The sequence below is a fragment of the Schistocerca americana genome, chromosome 2, assembly GCF_021461395.2.
Source record: "Schistocerca americana isolate TAMUIC-IGC-003095 chromosome 2, iqSchAmer2.1, whole genome shotgun sequence".
NCBI lineage: Eukaryota > Metazoa > Arthropoda > Insecta > Orthoptera > Acrididae > Schistocerca > Schistocerca americana.
The window spans coordinates 699,356,935-699,373,863 of record NC_060120.1 but is presented as its reverse complement, the minus strand read 5'-3'; the positions used below and the strand labels follow the sequence as shown (position 1 = coordinate 699,373,863).

Here is a 16,929-nt window from a genome sequence, read left to right as displayed (position 1 = left end):
GTGTGCTCAGCAACCAGGTGGTCCACTTGATTCTTGGCCACTGTTTGTTGGTGACCATTCATGCGAACAGACAACTTGTTGATTGTCATGCCCACATAGAATGCAGCGCAGTGGTTGCAGATTAGCTTGTAGATCACATGACTCATTTCAAAGGTAGCCTGCCTCTGTTGGGATAGGTAATTTTTGCAATCGGACTGGAGTAGGTGGTGGTGGAAGGATGTATGGGACAGGCCTTGCATCTACATCTGTTATGGGAGTATGAGCCATGAGGTAAGGGGTTGGGAGCAGGGTATGTGTAGGGATGAATGAGTATATTGTGTAGGTTCAGTGGACAGTGGAATATCACTGTGGGAGGGGTAGGAAGGATAGTGTGCAGGACACTTCTCTTTTTGTTATGCCTATCTGCGACTCAGCATCTCTGCAATATGGTGAGTGGTAACTTTCCTTTTCATAATATTGTTACATTCCATCCTGGATTTTTCATTTTTTGATTTCAAAAGACAGTTCTGAGAGATCCGTGAAGTATATCACAGTGCAACATTAGTACAGTTTCCTAGCTGAAGAGAGCATGTCCAATGAGTTGGGAAACATGTCAGCAACATGAGATAACCCTCCATCAGCTTGATATTACTGACTAGGATTGCAGAATTATTGTGAAAGAGAGCACTGCCACCACAATTTGAATCAGATACAACACGTGAAAATCATGCAGCTGTAATGGAATCACCCACAAGTAGTGAATGCCAACGGTGACAGATCATAAAATTTTCACATCGTCTATTGAATCTGATTACCAACCAATGATCAAGATTCTTTTAGTGCAGTGCAAAGAATTTCTGCTGGAAGTTGGTTCTCCTTACCCTTGAAACCTGGAATCTGATTGATCTTTCCCTCATTTCAAACCTTCCCCAACCAATCCCTCTTTCATCCCTACAGAAGAAACATGTAAGTTCTGAAAGCAGTGTTTTTTCATTGTCAGTTCTTGGAATTTTGCCTCCTGAAGGCAAGAAATGGACAGCCACTCTATTTCCCTACAATTTATGGTATAGATTTCTCAACTGTATTTTATTTTCGTTACAAACTATTCTGTATGTGTGCTTACCCCTTAAGAAAATATTGTCAATGAAGACAAACTATTGCAGATAAAGGAAATATTAAATTTTTTAGTGAGCACAAAGAATCAAGAAATATGGCAAACAGTAAAACACAATATTCCACCAGCTTATTTCAGTCTCTGCTTTCCACATAAATCTGTGTAAAAAATTATGTTTTTTGTTTCACTAGTGCATTTTCTTCAACATATTCTGAAGAATTCCTCACTTCCACACGGCTCTGACTGTGGAACTCTTACTAATTTTTCTTTTATAGTTGTTCATGGCTGAACTCTCGTTCAATAGCAAACCACTTAGTTATTTATGTTTAATTCTTCCCACTATTACCCATCTCCTGTTACTTCTAAGAATAGTTCTCTAAATACCAGTCTACAAAAATGTGTTGGTATTCAAGACTATAAAGACAAAAGATGCACAAGTAACACAATGGTCATCAGATTACCCTCCTGTGACTGTAAATAATCCAGATAAACAACGAAATAAATGTAATAATCATGATTTTCAATTTATGTAGCTATGTTACAGAAATATTCAGTGAGATGAAAGAGCAGATGATAAATGGTGATCAATAGCTTGTAAAAAGCTGCTTACAAAATGTTTAAATATTCAGTTGCTGATGAGGAAGCAATATTACATCAGTCTCAGTAATTATGTTGAGAATGATGATTATAGAAAACTGTGAGGACAGAAACATGTTGTTTATAATTCCTGTGCTATAACTGAAATAGGAAGCTTAGTTTTCACTCAATAAGAACTACTTAATTCTGTGGTGCCCACAGTGAATTATGCAGCAGCAGTGCAGACAGATTCAGATACAAATATCAAACAGAATCATCTTTCTTTAAAGAAATCATCTCTGCAGGTAAATAAGTCATTAACTCAAAATACAAGAAAAAATAATTTCTTTCTGGAAATCACAATGGTGACAGCAACATATCAGATGACTGCACAAGTGTTTATGTCATGTGAGCCAGATTTTGCATACAGATACATAACCCTAATTATGAGTGATGTGGATAGTTCATCAGTGTATGTAGTCTTCTGTCATGTGTTTGTCAATAACTGCCTTGTTGAAGGAGCTTTTACCCCCTAAGTTATGTACCCATCAATGTGTGCTTAACTTTGCTGTTATCACAATTTTTTGTAATGCTGAACCAGTCAAAACATAAAGGCAAAGATAATCTGATAAACTGTTAGAAGATGAACAACATTACCAATCATGGTTTGTTTCAGTATTTTGTGGAAGTTTGGGTTATTGTGAGGCATGGGAACACAGCTTCTATTAAAGTAATGGATCCTAAGGATAAGGTAATAGAGGAGTTTGAGTATCTCATCAGCATGTGATTGTTTTTGCCACTTATCAGTGTGCAACAAACTATGTCAATCAGTGAGAAACACTGCTAAACACCACCAAAAATAACTGATTCATTGAAATAAAAAATGAAGGTGATGCATATTAATCAGAAGTGTCAATTACGTCCAACTAACGGTTTGAATATATAGGACAAATAAACAAATAAAATAAATGTATGTGATTGTGATGTTACACAGTAAGATAGAAATACAGTATCTTGGAATCATACCAAAGAGGTTGTAAATTTTCCCAAGTACATCAACAGTTGAAAATTAACATTGGTAGCCAGTGGTGTCACAAAGGTGCCAAAATTTATCATATTTTATTTAATTCAGTTTTAAAAATCATTTGCATCATTCATAATAAGAATTAACAAAAACATAGACTGCTGCTCAATGCTATCTTTGTAACATACCCAATTCTATTTCACACAATAGTAATTATTAGTGCATGAAAAAAAGGAAATCTAGTACAAGTATTTAATATAATTAATATGGTGATTGATATACCAACATTTCATCTTACCATAATCAAGAGATGCTAGTTTTCCAAAGTTTATTCTCCTGCTCAAACCAAAATCACAAATTTTTAAATCATCTCCACCTTGATGTGATATAAGAAGATCACCCACCTGAAAAATAAGAAATTTTCTAGGTGATAAAATACATTGTAAAATTGTACATAAAGGTATAAAAGAAGAATTTGGATTTTAAGATGTAGAAAGTACTATCCTGTACTTACAGTCAGCCCAAGATGTGCAATGTTTTGGTCATGCATATGTTCAAGCCCCCATAGCAACTGTCGAATATATCCAGCTATGTCTGATTCTGTTATATATCTTTCCTTTGTTAAGTTTGTCAGTAGTTCTCCTCCTCCTGCTCTGTGTATTTAGTTAAGGGAAGTACAAGAGGCATTTAATATTTACATTATATTATCAGCCACTTAAATGAAAGGTAAGACATTCAAAATTAATAATAATATTGCTCAAAAGTACAGAAGTTGTTGACAACACTGAGCTTGTTGTATTGAGTTTTTTTTAGTGGTTTCATTTTCAGTTTTTGTGGTGTGAGTGTGCCAGATATTTATGTTCATTCTGTGTGTGGCCATGTTCCATGACATTACAAAATTATATCTTTGTTTTCTGTTTTTTTTGTTACTGTAACGGTGTAACTTTTGGTATTTTGCTCTGTGATTTTCTGCCAAACATAATGAAAGACCTCAGTTTATTGGACAATGCAAAAGCATACATACGGTATCTGTTTCTGTTCTGTAATTCTGCAATGTCAGAATGTGTTCTGCAATGAATATTGCTTTTGATCAGAGTTTTATTCATGTGAACCATGAGCTCAAGTTCTGGAACCATCACATTTTACTGGTCTATTGTAGAAAACCTTTGTTTTTGTTTTGAACTGAGTATTGTTAAGTTTGACTTACATTCAGCCTACACAAAGATGGATAAACTGAAAATGTATAGTATCCACAAATTTGATGGTAAAAATTTCCAACTGTGGAAATATCAGTTGCAAATTATTTTTGTACTGAAAAAGTGCTCCATATTGTTGAGGGGAAACCAAGGCCAAATGAAGCTGGTGAGAGTCAAACTGCTTGGGATGACTTAAATGCGAAGGCGATGCTCATTCTATCTACTGTGATGGAATTTGACAAACTGCAATTTGTTATGATGTGCACAAATGTGGCGGAAATGTGGGCCAGACTAAAGACTATTCATGAACAGCGATCTGTAGTTAATAAAATGGCCTTGAAGCAGAAATTTTTTGATTACAGAATGTCGTTAACAGACACAATTGCACAGCACATCAGACAAGTTGAGTCCTGGGTACAATCATTAGCTGATATTGGGGAACCTGTTACAGAAGTTGACAAAATAGCTAAAATTTTGGAAAGTCTGCCAGCAAAGTTTGCAATTTTTTCAACTGCCTGGGACTTATGTCCTGAAGATCAACAAACATTTGATAATTTGACTTTAAGGTTATTGAAAGAAGAACAAAAACTCTTACAATGTTATGAAAAATCAACAGCCTTCACAGCAATTAATGTAGATAAAACATGCAAGTTCAGTTCAAATACTGGTAACAACAGTGCATCTAACATGATCAGTAGAAAAAACGTTGAATGTTATTACTGTCACAAAAAGGGACTTTTCAATCTGAGTGCAAGAAAACTTTTAGCAAAACTTAATACAAAAACTGATACATCTGAGCACCAAGCTTTGAGAGTGAAACATGCTTATGTTTTTGCTCCAGGTTGTGAAAACATCTGGTTAGTTGGCAGTGCTGTGTCAAAACATGTGATGATCCACACAGAGTGATTCAACACATTTAAGCCAATTCAGTCGAATGACATATTTGTTCAAATTGGAGACAATTTGATCATCAAAGCAGAAGACATTGGATCAACTGAAGTCTGAAGTACTGTCACTAGTTGAGGGCAAATGGCGACCTCACACTTTGGAAAACATATTACATATTCCTAAGTTAAAGAAAAATTTATTTTGAGTGGGAGCAGTCACAAAAAGGGGAATGAAAGCTATTTTTGATGGCAAGAGAATGGAAGTTCACAGTTCAGGTCTAATTGCAGCACAAATTAAGATGGGCAATCAGTGTTATCAAATGTTTTTTAAATGTCCAGATGGACTACAAGGCAAATCTTGCTTCCCTGAATTGCACCATGATCTGGCATGAGAGACTTGGGCATATTCATTTCAGTGGTTTCAAGAATATGGCTGATCTGAACTTAATACCTGGTTTCAATATGAAGAAAGTTGAAAATCTTCATTATGATCCGTGTCAGTATGGAAAGATGAAAAGAAAAGCTTTTAATTCAAATTTGGAATCAAGATAAAAAATTCCTGGCAAATTTATTCATGTAGATTTGAGTGGATGGATGAGAAAACCATCTCTTGAGGTGTACATTTGTACATAGTTTTCAAGGATGATTGCACCTCATACAGGTTCACGTCATTTCCTAAAAGTAAGCATGATACTTTCTCCTTGTTTTTAGAATTTCAGGGACTGATTGAAAGACAAACTGGAAACATCATCAGAGTTCTGAGAAGTGATTATGGAACCAAATTCATAAATAAGCAATTTGAAGATTATTTCAAGCAAAGTGGTATAATACTGAGAAAACAAGTCCCTATACACCATAGCAAAATGGCTGAATTGAACGAGAAAATAGGTCAATTGCTGAGTGTGAATGCACTATGTTATTAAGTACTGACTTGTCTCTCAAATTGTTGGTAGAGGTAGTAAATTGTGCTGCATATATCTTAAATCGCTGACCACATAAAGCAAACGACAATGTTATGCCACATGAAAAATGATTTGGAAAACCTCCTTCTTTAGGACACATGAGGAAGTTTGGACCAGCAGCATATGTATTCCTGATAAGTTTAGATGAAAATAGGATAGTAAATCAAATAAGTTGATGATGGTTGGCTATGATGGGTATAGTACCAATTATCGCCTCTACAGTCCTGTCATCAAAGAAAATGACAATCTCCTGCAATGTCTCTTTCAATGAAGAACAAATCCATAGCTTAGACATAGAACAAAGATATACTGAATTTTACCTGGGAGACCATGCTCCAGAAGATGTTCAAGAGGAATCTGAAGAGGATAATACTGGTTAACAAATGAAATAAAATCAAAAACATGTTCGAGAGGAATCTCTAGAGGATGATACTGGTGCACAACAAATGAGAGAAAAACAAAGGATGAATCTGAGAGATAGGTCAAATCTGTGAGCACCTGCTTGTTTTTGGGACCAAGATATAGCTTGTTCTGCCATTATCTTTGAACCTCAAACTTTTGAAGAAGCAATGGCATCGAGAGAGTCATCAAAGTGGAAACAAGCAATGGAAGAGGAAATGACATCATTGAAGAAGAAAAAAACTTGGGATCTTGTACCATTACCACACAACCACAAGTCAATTGGATGTAAGTGGGTGTATCATGTGAGGCGGAATTCTGAGGGAAAAACTGACCACTTTAAAACTAGATTATGTGCAAAAGGTTATTCACAACAAGAAGGTGTTGATTTTGAAGAGACCTTCTCTCCTGTGGTCCAATATGATTCAACCAGAGTCTTAATAGCCATAGCAGCTTCAAGAGATATAGATATTAAATGTTTGGCTTTATGCAACTGAATGAAGAAAAATGTGTTTCCCATGCTTTAACAGATGACACTGATGTTTACCTGTCACTTTATGTGGATGATGGCTTGCTTATTTGTAAGTCTCCAAAAATACTGGAAAATGTTCTGACAACACTGGGATCAATGTTTGAAATTACTGTGGGCAATGGAAAATACTTCTGTGGATTGGAAATTGAACAAAGTCCTTCTACATTTGTTGGTGTGGTCTTCAGTCCTGAGACTGGTTTGATGCAGCTCTCCATGCTACTCTATCCTGTGCAAGCTGCTTCATCTCCCAGTATCTACTGCAGCCTACATCCTTCTGAATCTGCTTAGTGCATTCATCTCTTGGTCTCCCTCTATGATTTTTACCCTCCACGCTGCCCTCCAGTACTAAATTGGTGATCCCTTGATGCCTCAGAGCATGTCCTACCAACTGATCCCTTCTTCTGGTCAAATTGTGCCACAAACTCCTCTTCTCCCCAATACTATTCAATACCTCCTCATTAGTTATGTGATCTACCCATCTAATCTTCAGCACTCTTCTGTAGCACCACATTTCGAAAGCTTCTATTCTCTTCTTGTCTAAACTATTTATCATCCATGTTTCACTTCCATACATAGCTACACTCCATACAAATACTTTCAGAAACGACTTCCTGACACTTAAATCTATACTTGATGTTAACAAATTTCTCTTCTTCAGAAACGCTTTCCTTGCCATTGCCAGTCTACATTTTATATCCTCTCTACTTCAACCATCATCAGTTATTTTGCTCCCCAAATAGCAAAACTCCTTTACTACTTTAAGTGTCTCATTTCCTAATCTAGTTTCCTCAGCATCACCCGACTTAATTCGACTACATTCCATTATCCCTACATTCCATTCTATAAAAATAATCTATATAGGCTAGTAAAGAGACATCAATTGTTTACTTCAGAAATTGAACATGGATGATTCAAAGCTGAACTTCACTCCTATTGATGTTGGAACCATGTTGCACAGCAGGCAGTCTCCTGCAAACCAACATGAGGTAAAGGAGATGGAAAGCAAACCTTATTGGTAGGCAGTCAGCAGCTTAATGTTTGCAGCAACGGTCTCACAGCCAGACATCATGTTCACTGTGAGCATGGTGAGTAGGTTTTTACATAATCTGGTTCTTGATCCTGGCATTCTGTTAAAAGGATTATTAAGTATCGACAAGGGACCAGGGTCCTGACCATAAGGTACAAAGCCGACTCTACTGGACTGGTGGTCTCCTCAGATGCCAACTTTGCTGGTGACTGTGACACTCTTCGGTCAACAACAGGCTATATGAGCTTGTTAGCAGGTGGGTCTGTGACACGGTGTTCACATCGGCAGTAATTTGTAAGCAGATCATCAACGGAGGCCGAATACATAGCAGCTTCAGGTGCTGCTACTGAAGTTGTTTGGTAGTGTGGGTTCCTTTCTTGAACTTGGTTTTCAGTTAGACAAACCAACAACACTCCATTTTGACAATCAAAGTGATATTTGCCTGATTAAAAACAGAACATCACAAACATACAAAGCACATTGACATTAAATATCACTATATACACGAACATGTTGAAAATAATGAGACAGAAGTTTATTCTGATAAAAAGTTGGCAGATTTATTCACAAAACCTTTAACTAGAGGCAAATTCATATCAAACAGGAAAGCTCTGTCAGTGATCTAAAAACTGAAGTATTGTACTATGTATGTTAGCCCAGTACTTAGCCATATCTGTAACTTTTCCTTTAGGAGTGGTTGGTTTCTGACCGATTAAAGTACTCGGTAGTGAAGCCACTTTATAAAAAAGGGAGACACAGATAATGTTGACAATTATAGACGTATTTCTATGCCATCGGTGTTTGCTAAAGTTATCGAGAGGGTTGTATATACAACATTACTGGAGCATTTAAATTAACATAATTTGCTGTCAAATGTACAGTTTGGTTTTAGAAATGGCTTAACAACTGAAAGTGCTATATTCTCTTTTCTCTGTGAGGTTTTGGATGGATTAAATACTAGGTTGCGAACGTTAGGTGTTTTCTTTGATTTAACGAAGGCTTTTGACTGTGTTGACCACAAAATATTACTGCAGACGTTGGACCATTAGGGAGTAAGGGGAGTAGCTTACAATTGGTTTGCCTCTTACTTTAAGAACAGAAAGCAGAAGCTAATTCTCCGCAATATTGAGAGTGGTAGTGATGTTCAGTCCCAATGGGGCACTGTTAAGTGGGGCGTTCCCCAAGGGTCGGTGCTGGGGCCACTGCTGATTCTTATTTATATAAATGATATGCCTTCTAGTATTACAGGTGATTCAAAAATATTTCTGTTTGCTGATGACACCAGCTTGGTAGTGAAGGATCTCGTGTGTAATATTGAAACATTATCAAATGATGTAGTTGATGAAATAAGTTCGTGGCTTGTGGAAAATAATTTGATGCTAAATCACATTAAGACTCACTCACAATTCAACAAGAACTGATATTTTGATCAGACAGAATGGGCATATTATAAGCGAGACGGAACGGTTCAAGTTCCTAGGCATTCGGATAGATAGTAAGCTGTTGTGAAAAGCCCATGTTCAGGATCTTGTTCAGAAACTAAATGCTGCTTTATTTACCATTAGAACAGTATCTGAAATAAGTGACATTTCAACACGAAAAGTAGTCTACTTCACATATTTTCAGACGCTTGTGTCATATGGTATTATCTTTTGGGGTAATTCTTCTGATTCAAAAAGGGTATTTTTGGCTCAAAAACGGGCTGTTTGAGCTATGTGTGGTGTAAGTTCGAAAACCTCTTGTCGACACCTATTCTATAGACTGGGAATTTTGACATTGCCCTCACAGTATATATTTTCTTTAATGTCGTTTGTTGTTAGCAATATTAGCTTATTCCCAAGAGTTAGCAGCTTTCACTCAGTTAATACTAGGCAGAAATCAAATCTGCATGTGGAATGCACTTCCTTGACTCTTGTGCAGAAAGGAGTGCAGTATTCTGCTGCATCCATTTTCAATAAGCTACCACAAGAACTAAAAAATCTTAGCAGTAGCCCAAACACTTTTAAGTCTAACCTGAAGAGTTTCCTCATAGCTCACTCCTTCTATTCTGTCGAGGAGCTCCTGGAAGAGCTAAAACATTAAGCAAATTCCAGTGTTACATTGTTCATTTTCTTTATTTAAACTTACGACTTGTTGCCTGAATATGTTTCTTATATTTCATTTTATCTGTTTCTACAATCGTGTTATATTTTCATGTATTGACTTGTTCCATGACCACGGAGACTTCTCCTTAATGTGGTCCCACGGAACAATAAATAAATGAATAAATAAATAAAATAAGCAAACTCAATAAAACAAGAGTGGGAGTGTTGACAGCAGTGAGCTTATTGTATTGAGTTTTTTTTAGTGTTTTCATTTTCAGTTTTCATGGTGTGAGTGTGCCGGATATTTATGTTCATTCTGTGTGTGGCTGTGTTGCATTGTTGTTGTCTTCAGTCCTGAGACTGGTTTTATGCAGCTCTCCATGCTAATCTATCCTGTGCAAGCTTCTTCATCTCCCAGTACTTATTGCAACCTACATCCTTCTGAATCTGCTTAGTGTATTCATCTCTTGGCCTCCTTCTACGATTTTTACCCTCCACGCTGCCCTCCAATGCTAAATTTGTGAGCCCTTGATGCCTCAGGACATCTAGTCAAGTTGTGCCACAAACTTCTCTTCTCCCCAATCCTATTCAATACCTCCTCATTAGTTATGTGATCTACCCACCTAATCTCCAACATTCTTCTGTAGCACCACATTTCGAAAGCTTCTATTCTCTTCTTGTCTAAACTATTTATTGTCCATGTTTCACTTCCATACATGGCTACACTCCACACAAATATTTTCAGAAACGACTTCCTGACACTTAAATCTATACTAGATGTTAACAAATTTCTCTTCTTCAGAAACGCTTTCCTTGCCATTGCCAGTCTACATTTGATATCCTCTCTACTTCGACCATCATCAGTTATTTTGCTCCCCAAATAGCAAAACTCCTTTACTACTTTAAGTGTCTCATTTCCTAATCTAATTCCCTCAGCATCACCTGACTTAATTTGACTACATTCCATTATCCTCGTTTTGCTTTTGTTGATGTTCATCTTATATCCTCCTTTCAAGTCACTGTCCATTCCGTTCAACTGCTCTTCCAAGTCCTTTGCTGTCTCTGACAGAATTACAATGTCATCGGCCAACCTCAAAGTTTTTATTTCTTCTCCATGGATTTTAATGCCTACTCCGAACTTTTCTTTTGTTTCCTTTACTGCTTGCTCAATATACAGATTAAATAACATCGGGGAGAGGCTACAACCCTGTCTCACTCCCTTCCTAACCCCTGCTTCCCTTTCATGCCCCTCGACTCTTATAACTGCCATCTGGTTTCTGTACAAATTGTAAATAGCCTTTCGCTCCCTGTATTTTACCCCTGCCCCCTTTAGAATTTGAAAGAGAGTATTCCAGTCAACATTGTCAAAAGCTTTCTCTAAGTCTACAAATGCTAGAAACGTAGGTTTGCCTTTCTTTAATCTTTCTTCTAAGATAAGTCGTAAGGTCAGTATTGCCTCACATGTTCCAACATTTCTACGGCATCCAAACTGATCTTCGCCGAGGTCGGCTTCTACCAGTTTTTCCACTCGTCTATAAATAATTCGTGTTAGTATTTTGCAGCTGTGTTTATTAAACTGATAGTTCGGTAATTTTCACATCTGTCAACACCTGCTTTGTTTGGGATTGGAATTATTATATTCTCCTTGAAGTCGGAGGGTATTTCGCCTGTCTGATACATCTTGCTCACCAGATGGTAGAGTTTTGTCAGGACTGGCTCTCCCAAGCCATCAGTAGTTCTAATGGAATGTTGTCTACTCCCGGGGCCTTGTTTCGACCCAGGTCTTTCAGTGCTCTGTCAAACTCTTCACGCAGTATCGTATCTCCCATTTCATCTTCATCTACATCCTCTTCCATTTCCATAATATTGTCCTCAAGTACATTGCCCTTGTATAGACACTCTATATACTCCCTCCACCTTTCTGCTTTGCCTTCTTTGCTTAGAACTGGGTTTCCATCTGAGCTCTTGATATTCATACAAGTGGTTCTCTTTTCTCCAAAGGCCTCTTTAATTTTCCTGTAGGCAGTATCTATCTTACCCCTACTGAGATAAGCCTCTACATCCTTACATTTGACCTCTAGCCATCCCTGCTTAGCCATTTTGCACTTCCTGTCGATCTCATTTTTGAGACGTTTGTATTCCTTTTTGCCTGCTTCATTTACTGCATTTTTATATTTTCTCCTTTCAACAATTAAATTCAATATTTCTTCTGTTACTCAAGGATTTCTACTAGCCCTCGTCTTTTTACCTACTTGATCCTCTGCTGCCTTCACTACTTCATCCCTCAAAGCTACCCATTCTTCTTCTACTGTATTTCTGTCCCCCATTCCTGTCAATTGTTCCCTTACGCTCTCCCTGAAACTATGTACAACCTCTGGTTTAGTCAGTTTATCCAGGTCCCATCTCCTCAAATTCCCACCTTTCTGCAGTTTCTTCAGTTTTAATCTACAGTTCATAACCAATAGATTGTGGTCAGAGTCCACATCTGTTCCTGGAAATGCCCTACAATTTAAAACCTGGTTACTAAATCTCTGTCATACCATTATATAATCTATCTGATACCTTTTAGTATCTCCAGGATTCTTCCATGTATACAACCATCTTTTATGATTCTTGAACCAAGTGTTAGCTATGATTAAGTTGTGCTCTGTGCAAAATTCTAACAGACGGCTTCCTCTTTCATTTCTTAGCCCCAATCCATATTCACCTACTATGTTTCCTTCTCTCCCTTTTCCTATTGTCGAATTCCAGTCACCCAAGACTATTAAATTTTCGTCTCCCTTCACTGCCTGAATAATTTCTATTATCTCATCATACATTTCTTCAATTTCTTCGTCATCTGCAGAGCTAGTTGGCATATAAACTTGTACTACTGTAGTAGGCATGGGCTTCGTGTCTATCTGGGCCACTATAATACGTTCACTATGCTGTTTGTAGTAGCTTACCCGCACTCCTATTTTTTATTCATTATTAAACCTACTCCTGCATTACCCCTATTTGATTATGTATTTATAACCCTGTATTCACCTGACCAGAAGTCTTGTTCCTCCTGCCACCGAACTTCACTAGTTCCCACTATATCTAACTTTAACCTATCCATTTCCCTTTTTAAATTTTCTAACCTATCTTCCTGATTAAGGGATCTGACATTCCACGCTCCGATCCGTAGAATGCCAGTTTTCTTTCTCCTGATAACGATGTCCTCTTGAGTAGTCCCCGCCCGGAGATCCGAATGGGGGACTATTTTACCTCCGGAATATTTTACCCAAGAGGACGCCATCATCATTTAACCATACAGTAAAGCTGCATGCCCTCGGGAAAAATTACGGCTGTAGTTCCCCTTGCTTTCAGCCGTTCGCAGTACCACAACAGCAAGGCCGTTTTGGTTAGTGTTACAAGGCCAGATCAGTCAATCATCCAGACTGTTGCCCCTGCAACTACTGAAAAGGCTGCTGCCTCTCTGCAGGAACCACACGTTTGTCTGGCCTCTCAACAGATACCCCTCTGTTGTGGTTGCACCTACGGTACAGCTATCTGTATCGTTGCGGCACGCAAGCCTCCTCACCAACGGCAAGGTCCATGGTTCATGGGGGGAGGCTGTGTTCCATGACATTACAAAATTATATCTTTTTTTAAATTTGTTGTTATGGCTACGGTGTAACTTTTGGTTGCAATAAAGAAAGGAACAATAAGTTATTTTTAGTCAGATTTAGCATATTTCACTATCTGATTTTCTGCCAAACATAATTAAAGACATCAGAAGTACACCATGAATATGGTGTTCTCAGAACTCAATGTTCAACTAGAAACAATGCCAGTTAATTACTACAAACTTTCAATCTCTAGGGTTAGAAAGCATTGTGGAAGGAAGGAAAAGAAGGAGACAGGCTCAATGAGATGTTCATGTTTCAAATGACATCTTGCATTGCATATATCTAGAGTTGTCAATCACATTAAGAGCATGAAAATGAAAGTACATCTGTTACCAAAGTATTTTGATGAACATTTATCATATTAGCAGCAAATGACCATGACTGTTAAACAATTTATCTTGTCTAATGTATACATGTCTGAACATTGAAATGAAACTGAGGGTTAATGTAATGACAATTTCAGAAGATACAAAGCACAATGACAAAGTATGCTTGAAATATTTAGTCATAGGTTAATTAACCTTCAAGTTATCAGCTGACCCATTCTCAGATGATGACTTTTTTGGTAGTTAAAATGCGAATAACGTGCACTTTAATATAGAAGTTTAGTTGTTCCACAGATGTTCTATGCCATCATTACAATGATAATGATATTCTGCACATTGTTTACATTGTAATTTATTTAAGTCAGTATCTGCTGATGAGCCTGCTGAGGCTTAACAGCCAACAGGGGAACAAACATTTCAAGCAAAAATGTTAAATTCATTTAGTTCAATGGAAGACCAGGCAGTTAGCATTTTATTACAGAAATCTACCAAAAATGTAGATGTCACACAGAAAACAGAGAAAAATCTCATCTGCAAGATATATCCCTCTCATTGCCTTTGTATACTAGCTTTTTAGAAAAAGCAGATATCACTTATTCTTGTATTTCCTAATTAATCAGAAATTGTTTTTAATGACTTGACTCTTTCAACAATATCTGTATATAATACTGATATGATTGTAGTTGGTCCAGTGGTGGTCAACCTGTGATCTAAAAGCAGACTCACAATAATTCTTACACGACATGAGAAGATAAAATGGTCAATGATTACTGACTACCGATTTATAAACTATGGTCCAGTATTACAATCCAAACATATCTACAAGGTCTTGCGAAGTAACTAAATGCGATATTATTAATGTTTTATCAATTGGGTGGGAAACATAAGCTCCAAAATGTTCTTAAAGAAGAACTACAATATGAAAAGGGTAGACTGCACTGAGTGGCAGACTGCACACACACACACACACACACACACACACACACACAGACATACATACACACACCCAGCCACTGACTATTGTCTCCTGGTGCTGCGACTTGACTGCAACTTTGTCTGAGGTGACCAGTGATCTTTGCTGGGATGGCTAGTGGGTTACAGAAATGGCATGGGAGGGGGAGAGAGAGCAGTGTAGGGGTGGGGGAAGAACTAGTGCTGCCTGTGGGAGTATGCAAGATCAGTAGAAAAGCTGTTGCGAGTTTCCAGTGGGAAGAATCCAGATGGCACAGGTTGTGAGACAGTCGTTGAAATGCAAGTGCGTTGCACTGGGCAGCATTGCCAGCAAATGAGTGGTCCAACTGCCTCTTGGCAGAGGCCATTCATGTGGACAGACAGCTTGTTAGTGGTCATATCTGCATAGCTATACTGAAAGACAGCCAACAATGGAGTGGAGTGAATAGTAAAACGTCCACATAGAATGTGGTACAGTGTCTGCAGCAAAGTTTGTTCATCATGTGGTCGTTTTCACAGGTCAGCTCCCATTTGATGAGATAGGAGACACTAGTGACAAGACTGGAGTAGGTGGTAAGGGGAGGACATATGGTTTCCACTGTCTGGTACTGCTAAGTGAAGAACAAGTATTTAGTGAGAAGGCTTTACACTCTCCATTTTCACTAATTGCTTCATTTATATACTTTACGCAGATTAAATGGTAGAATTGGTTGACATGTGACAAGGCATTATAGCCCCACCTGCTATAATCTGACCCCTTACATATTTAAATTTTTTGTTTTCTATTTTCTATTTATTACATAAAATACGTACTTAAAATATATGAAATCTCTCAGTTCTCACATACGCTGTGTTTTTCAAAATTTTATTATTCAGTATGTAGTTTAAGGTCTGCTGTAGACAATAGCATAGATACTTCTGGTACAAACATTTTACTAAAATATGTATTCTAAATTTGTGATTCACTAAAACCATGTGCAAGTCAAAATTTGTCCTTGTTTTGTGACTGACATGTCTTTCAAACATACACTTTACTTTTCACAAAAACTTGATATTTCTAAAGTTATTTCTATTCAAAATTATCATATTCTAGAATATTCAAATCTTATAATACACTCCTGGAAATGGAAAAAAGAACACATTGACACCGGTGTGTCAGACCCACCATACTTGCTCCGGACACTGCGAGAGGGCTGTACAAGCAATGATCACACGCACGGCACAGCGGACACACCAGGAACCGCGGTGTTGGCCGTCGAATGGCGCTAGCTGCACAGCATTTGTGCACCGCCGCCGTCAGTGTCAGCCAGTTTGCCGTGGCATACGGAGCTCCATCGCAGTCTAACACTGGTAGCATGCCGCGACAGCGTGGACGTGAACCGTATGTGCAGTTGACGGACTTTGAGCGAGGGCGTATAGTGGGCATGCGGGAGGCCAGGTGGACGTACCGCCGAATTGCTCAACACGTGGGGCGTGAGGTCTCCGCAGTATATCGATGTTGTCGCCAGTGGTCGGCGGAAGGTGCACGTGCCCGTCGACCTGGGACCGGACCGCAGCGACGCACGGATGCACGCCAAGACCGTAAGATCCTACGCAGTGCCGTAGGGGACCACACCGCCACTTCCCAGCAAATTAGGGACACTGTTGCTCCTGGGGTATCGGCGAGGACCATTCGCAACCGTCTCCATGAAGCTGGGCTACGGTCCCACACACCGTTAGGCCGTCTTCCGCTCACGCCCCAACATCGTGCAGCCCGCCTCCAGTGGTGTCGCGACAGGAGTGAATGGAGGGACGAATGGAGACGTGTCGTCTTCAGCGATGAGAGTCGCTTCTGCCTTGGTGCCAATGATGGTCGTATGCGTGTTTGGCGCCGTGCAGGTGAGCGCCACAATCAGGACTGCATACGACCGAGGCACACAGGGCCAACACCTGGCACCGTGGTGTGGGGAGCGATCTCCTACACTGGCCGTACACCACTGGTGATCGTCGAGGGGACACTGAATAGTGCACGGTACATCCAAACCGTCATCGAACCCATCGTTCTACCATTCCTAGACCGGCAAGGGAACTTGCTGTTCCAACAGGACAATGCACGTCCGCATGTATCCCGTGCCACCCAACGTGCTCTAGAAGGTGTAAGTCAACTACCCTGGCCAGCAAGATCTCCGGATCTGTCCCCCATTGAGCATGTTTGGGACTGGATGAAGCGTCGTCTCACA

At 38.8% G+C, this 16,929-nt stretch overlaps 1 protein-coding gene across 3 annotated transcripts in view; it reads right to left on the bottom strand.

The window, feature by feature from the left end:
- The window catches only part of LOC124593678 (obscurin), a 688,571-nt gene that overhangs the window by 74,275 nt on the left and 597,367 nt on the right, over window positions 1-16,929 (bottom strand). For all 3 annotated transcript variants that reach the window (XM_047131972.1, XM_047131974.1, XM_047131973.1), the window contains 2 exons: window positions 3,208-3,346; window positions 2,992-3,097 (listed from right to left, as the gene is read on the bottom strand). In XM_047131972.1, the coding sequence (XP_046987928.1) occupies window positions 2,992-3,097; window positions 3,208-3,346 (245 nt within the window). The remainder of the gene's footprint in view (window positions 1-2,991; window positions 3,098-3,207; window positions 3,347-16,929) is intronic.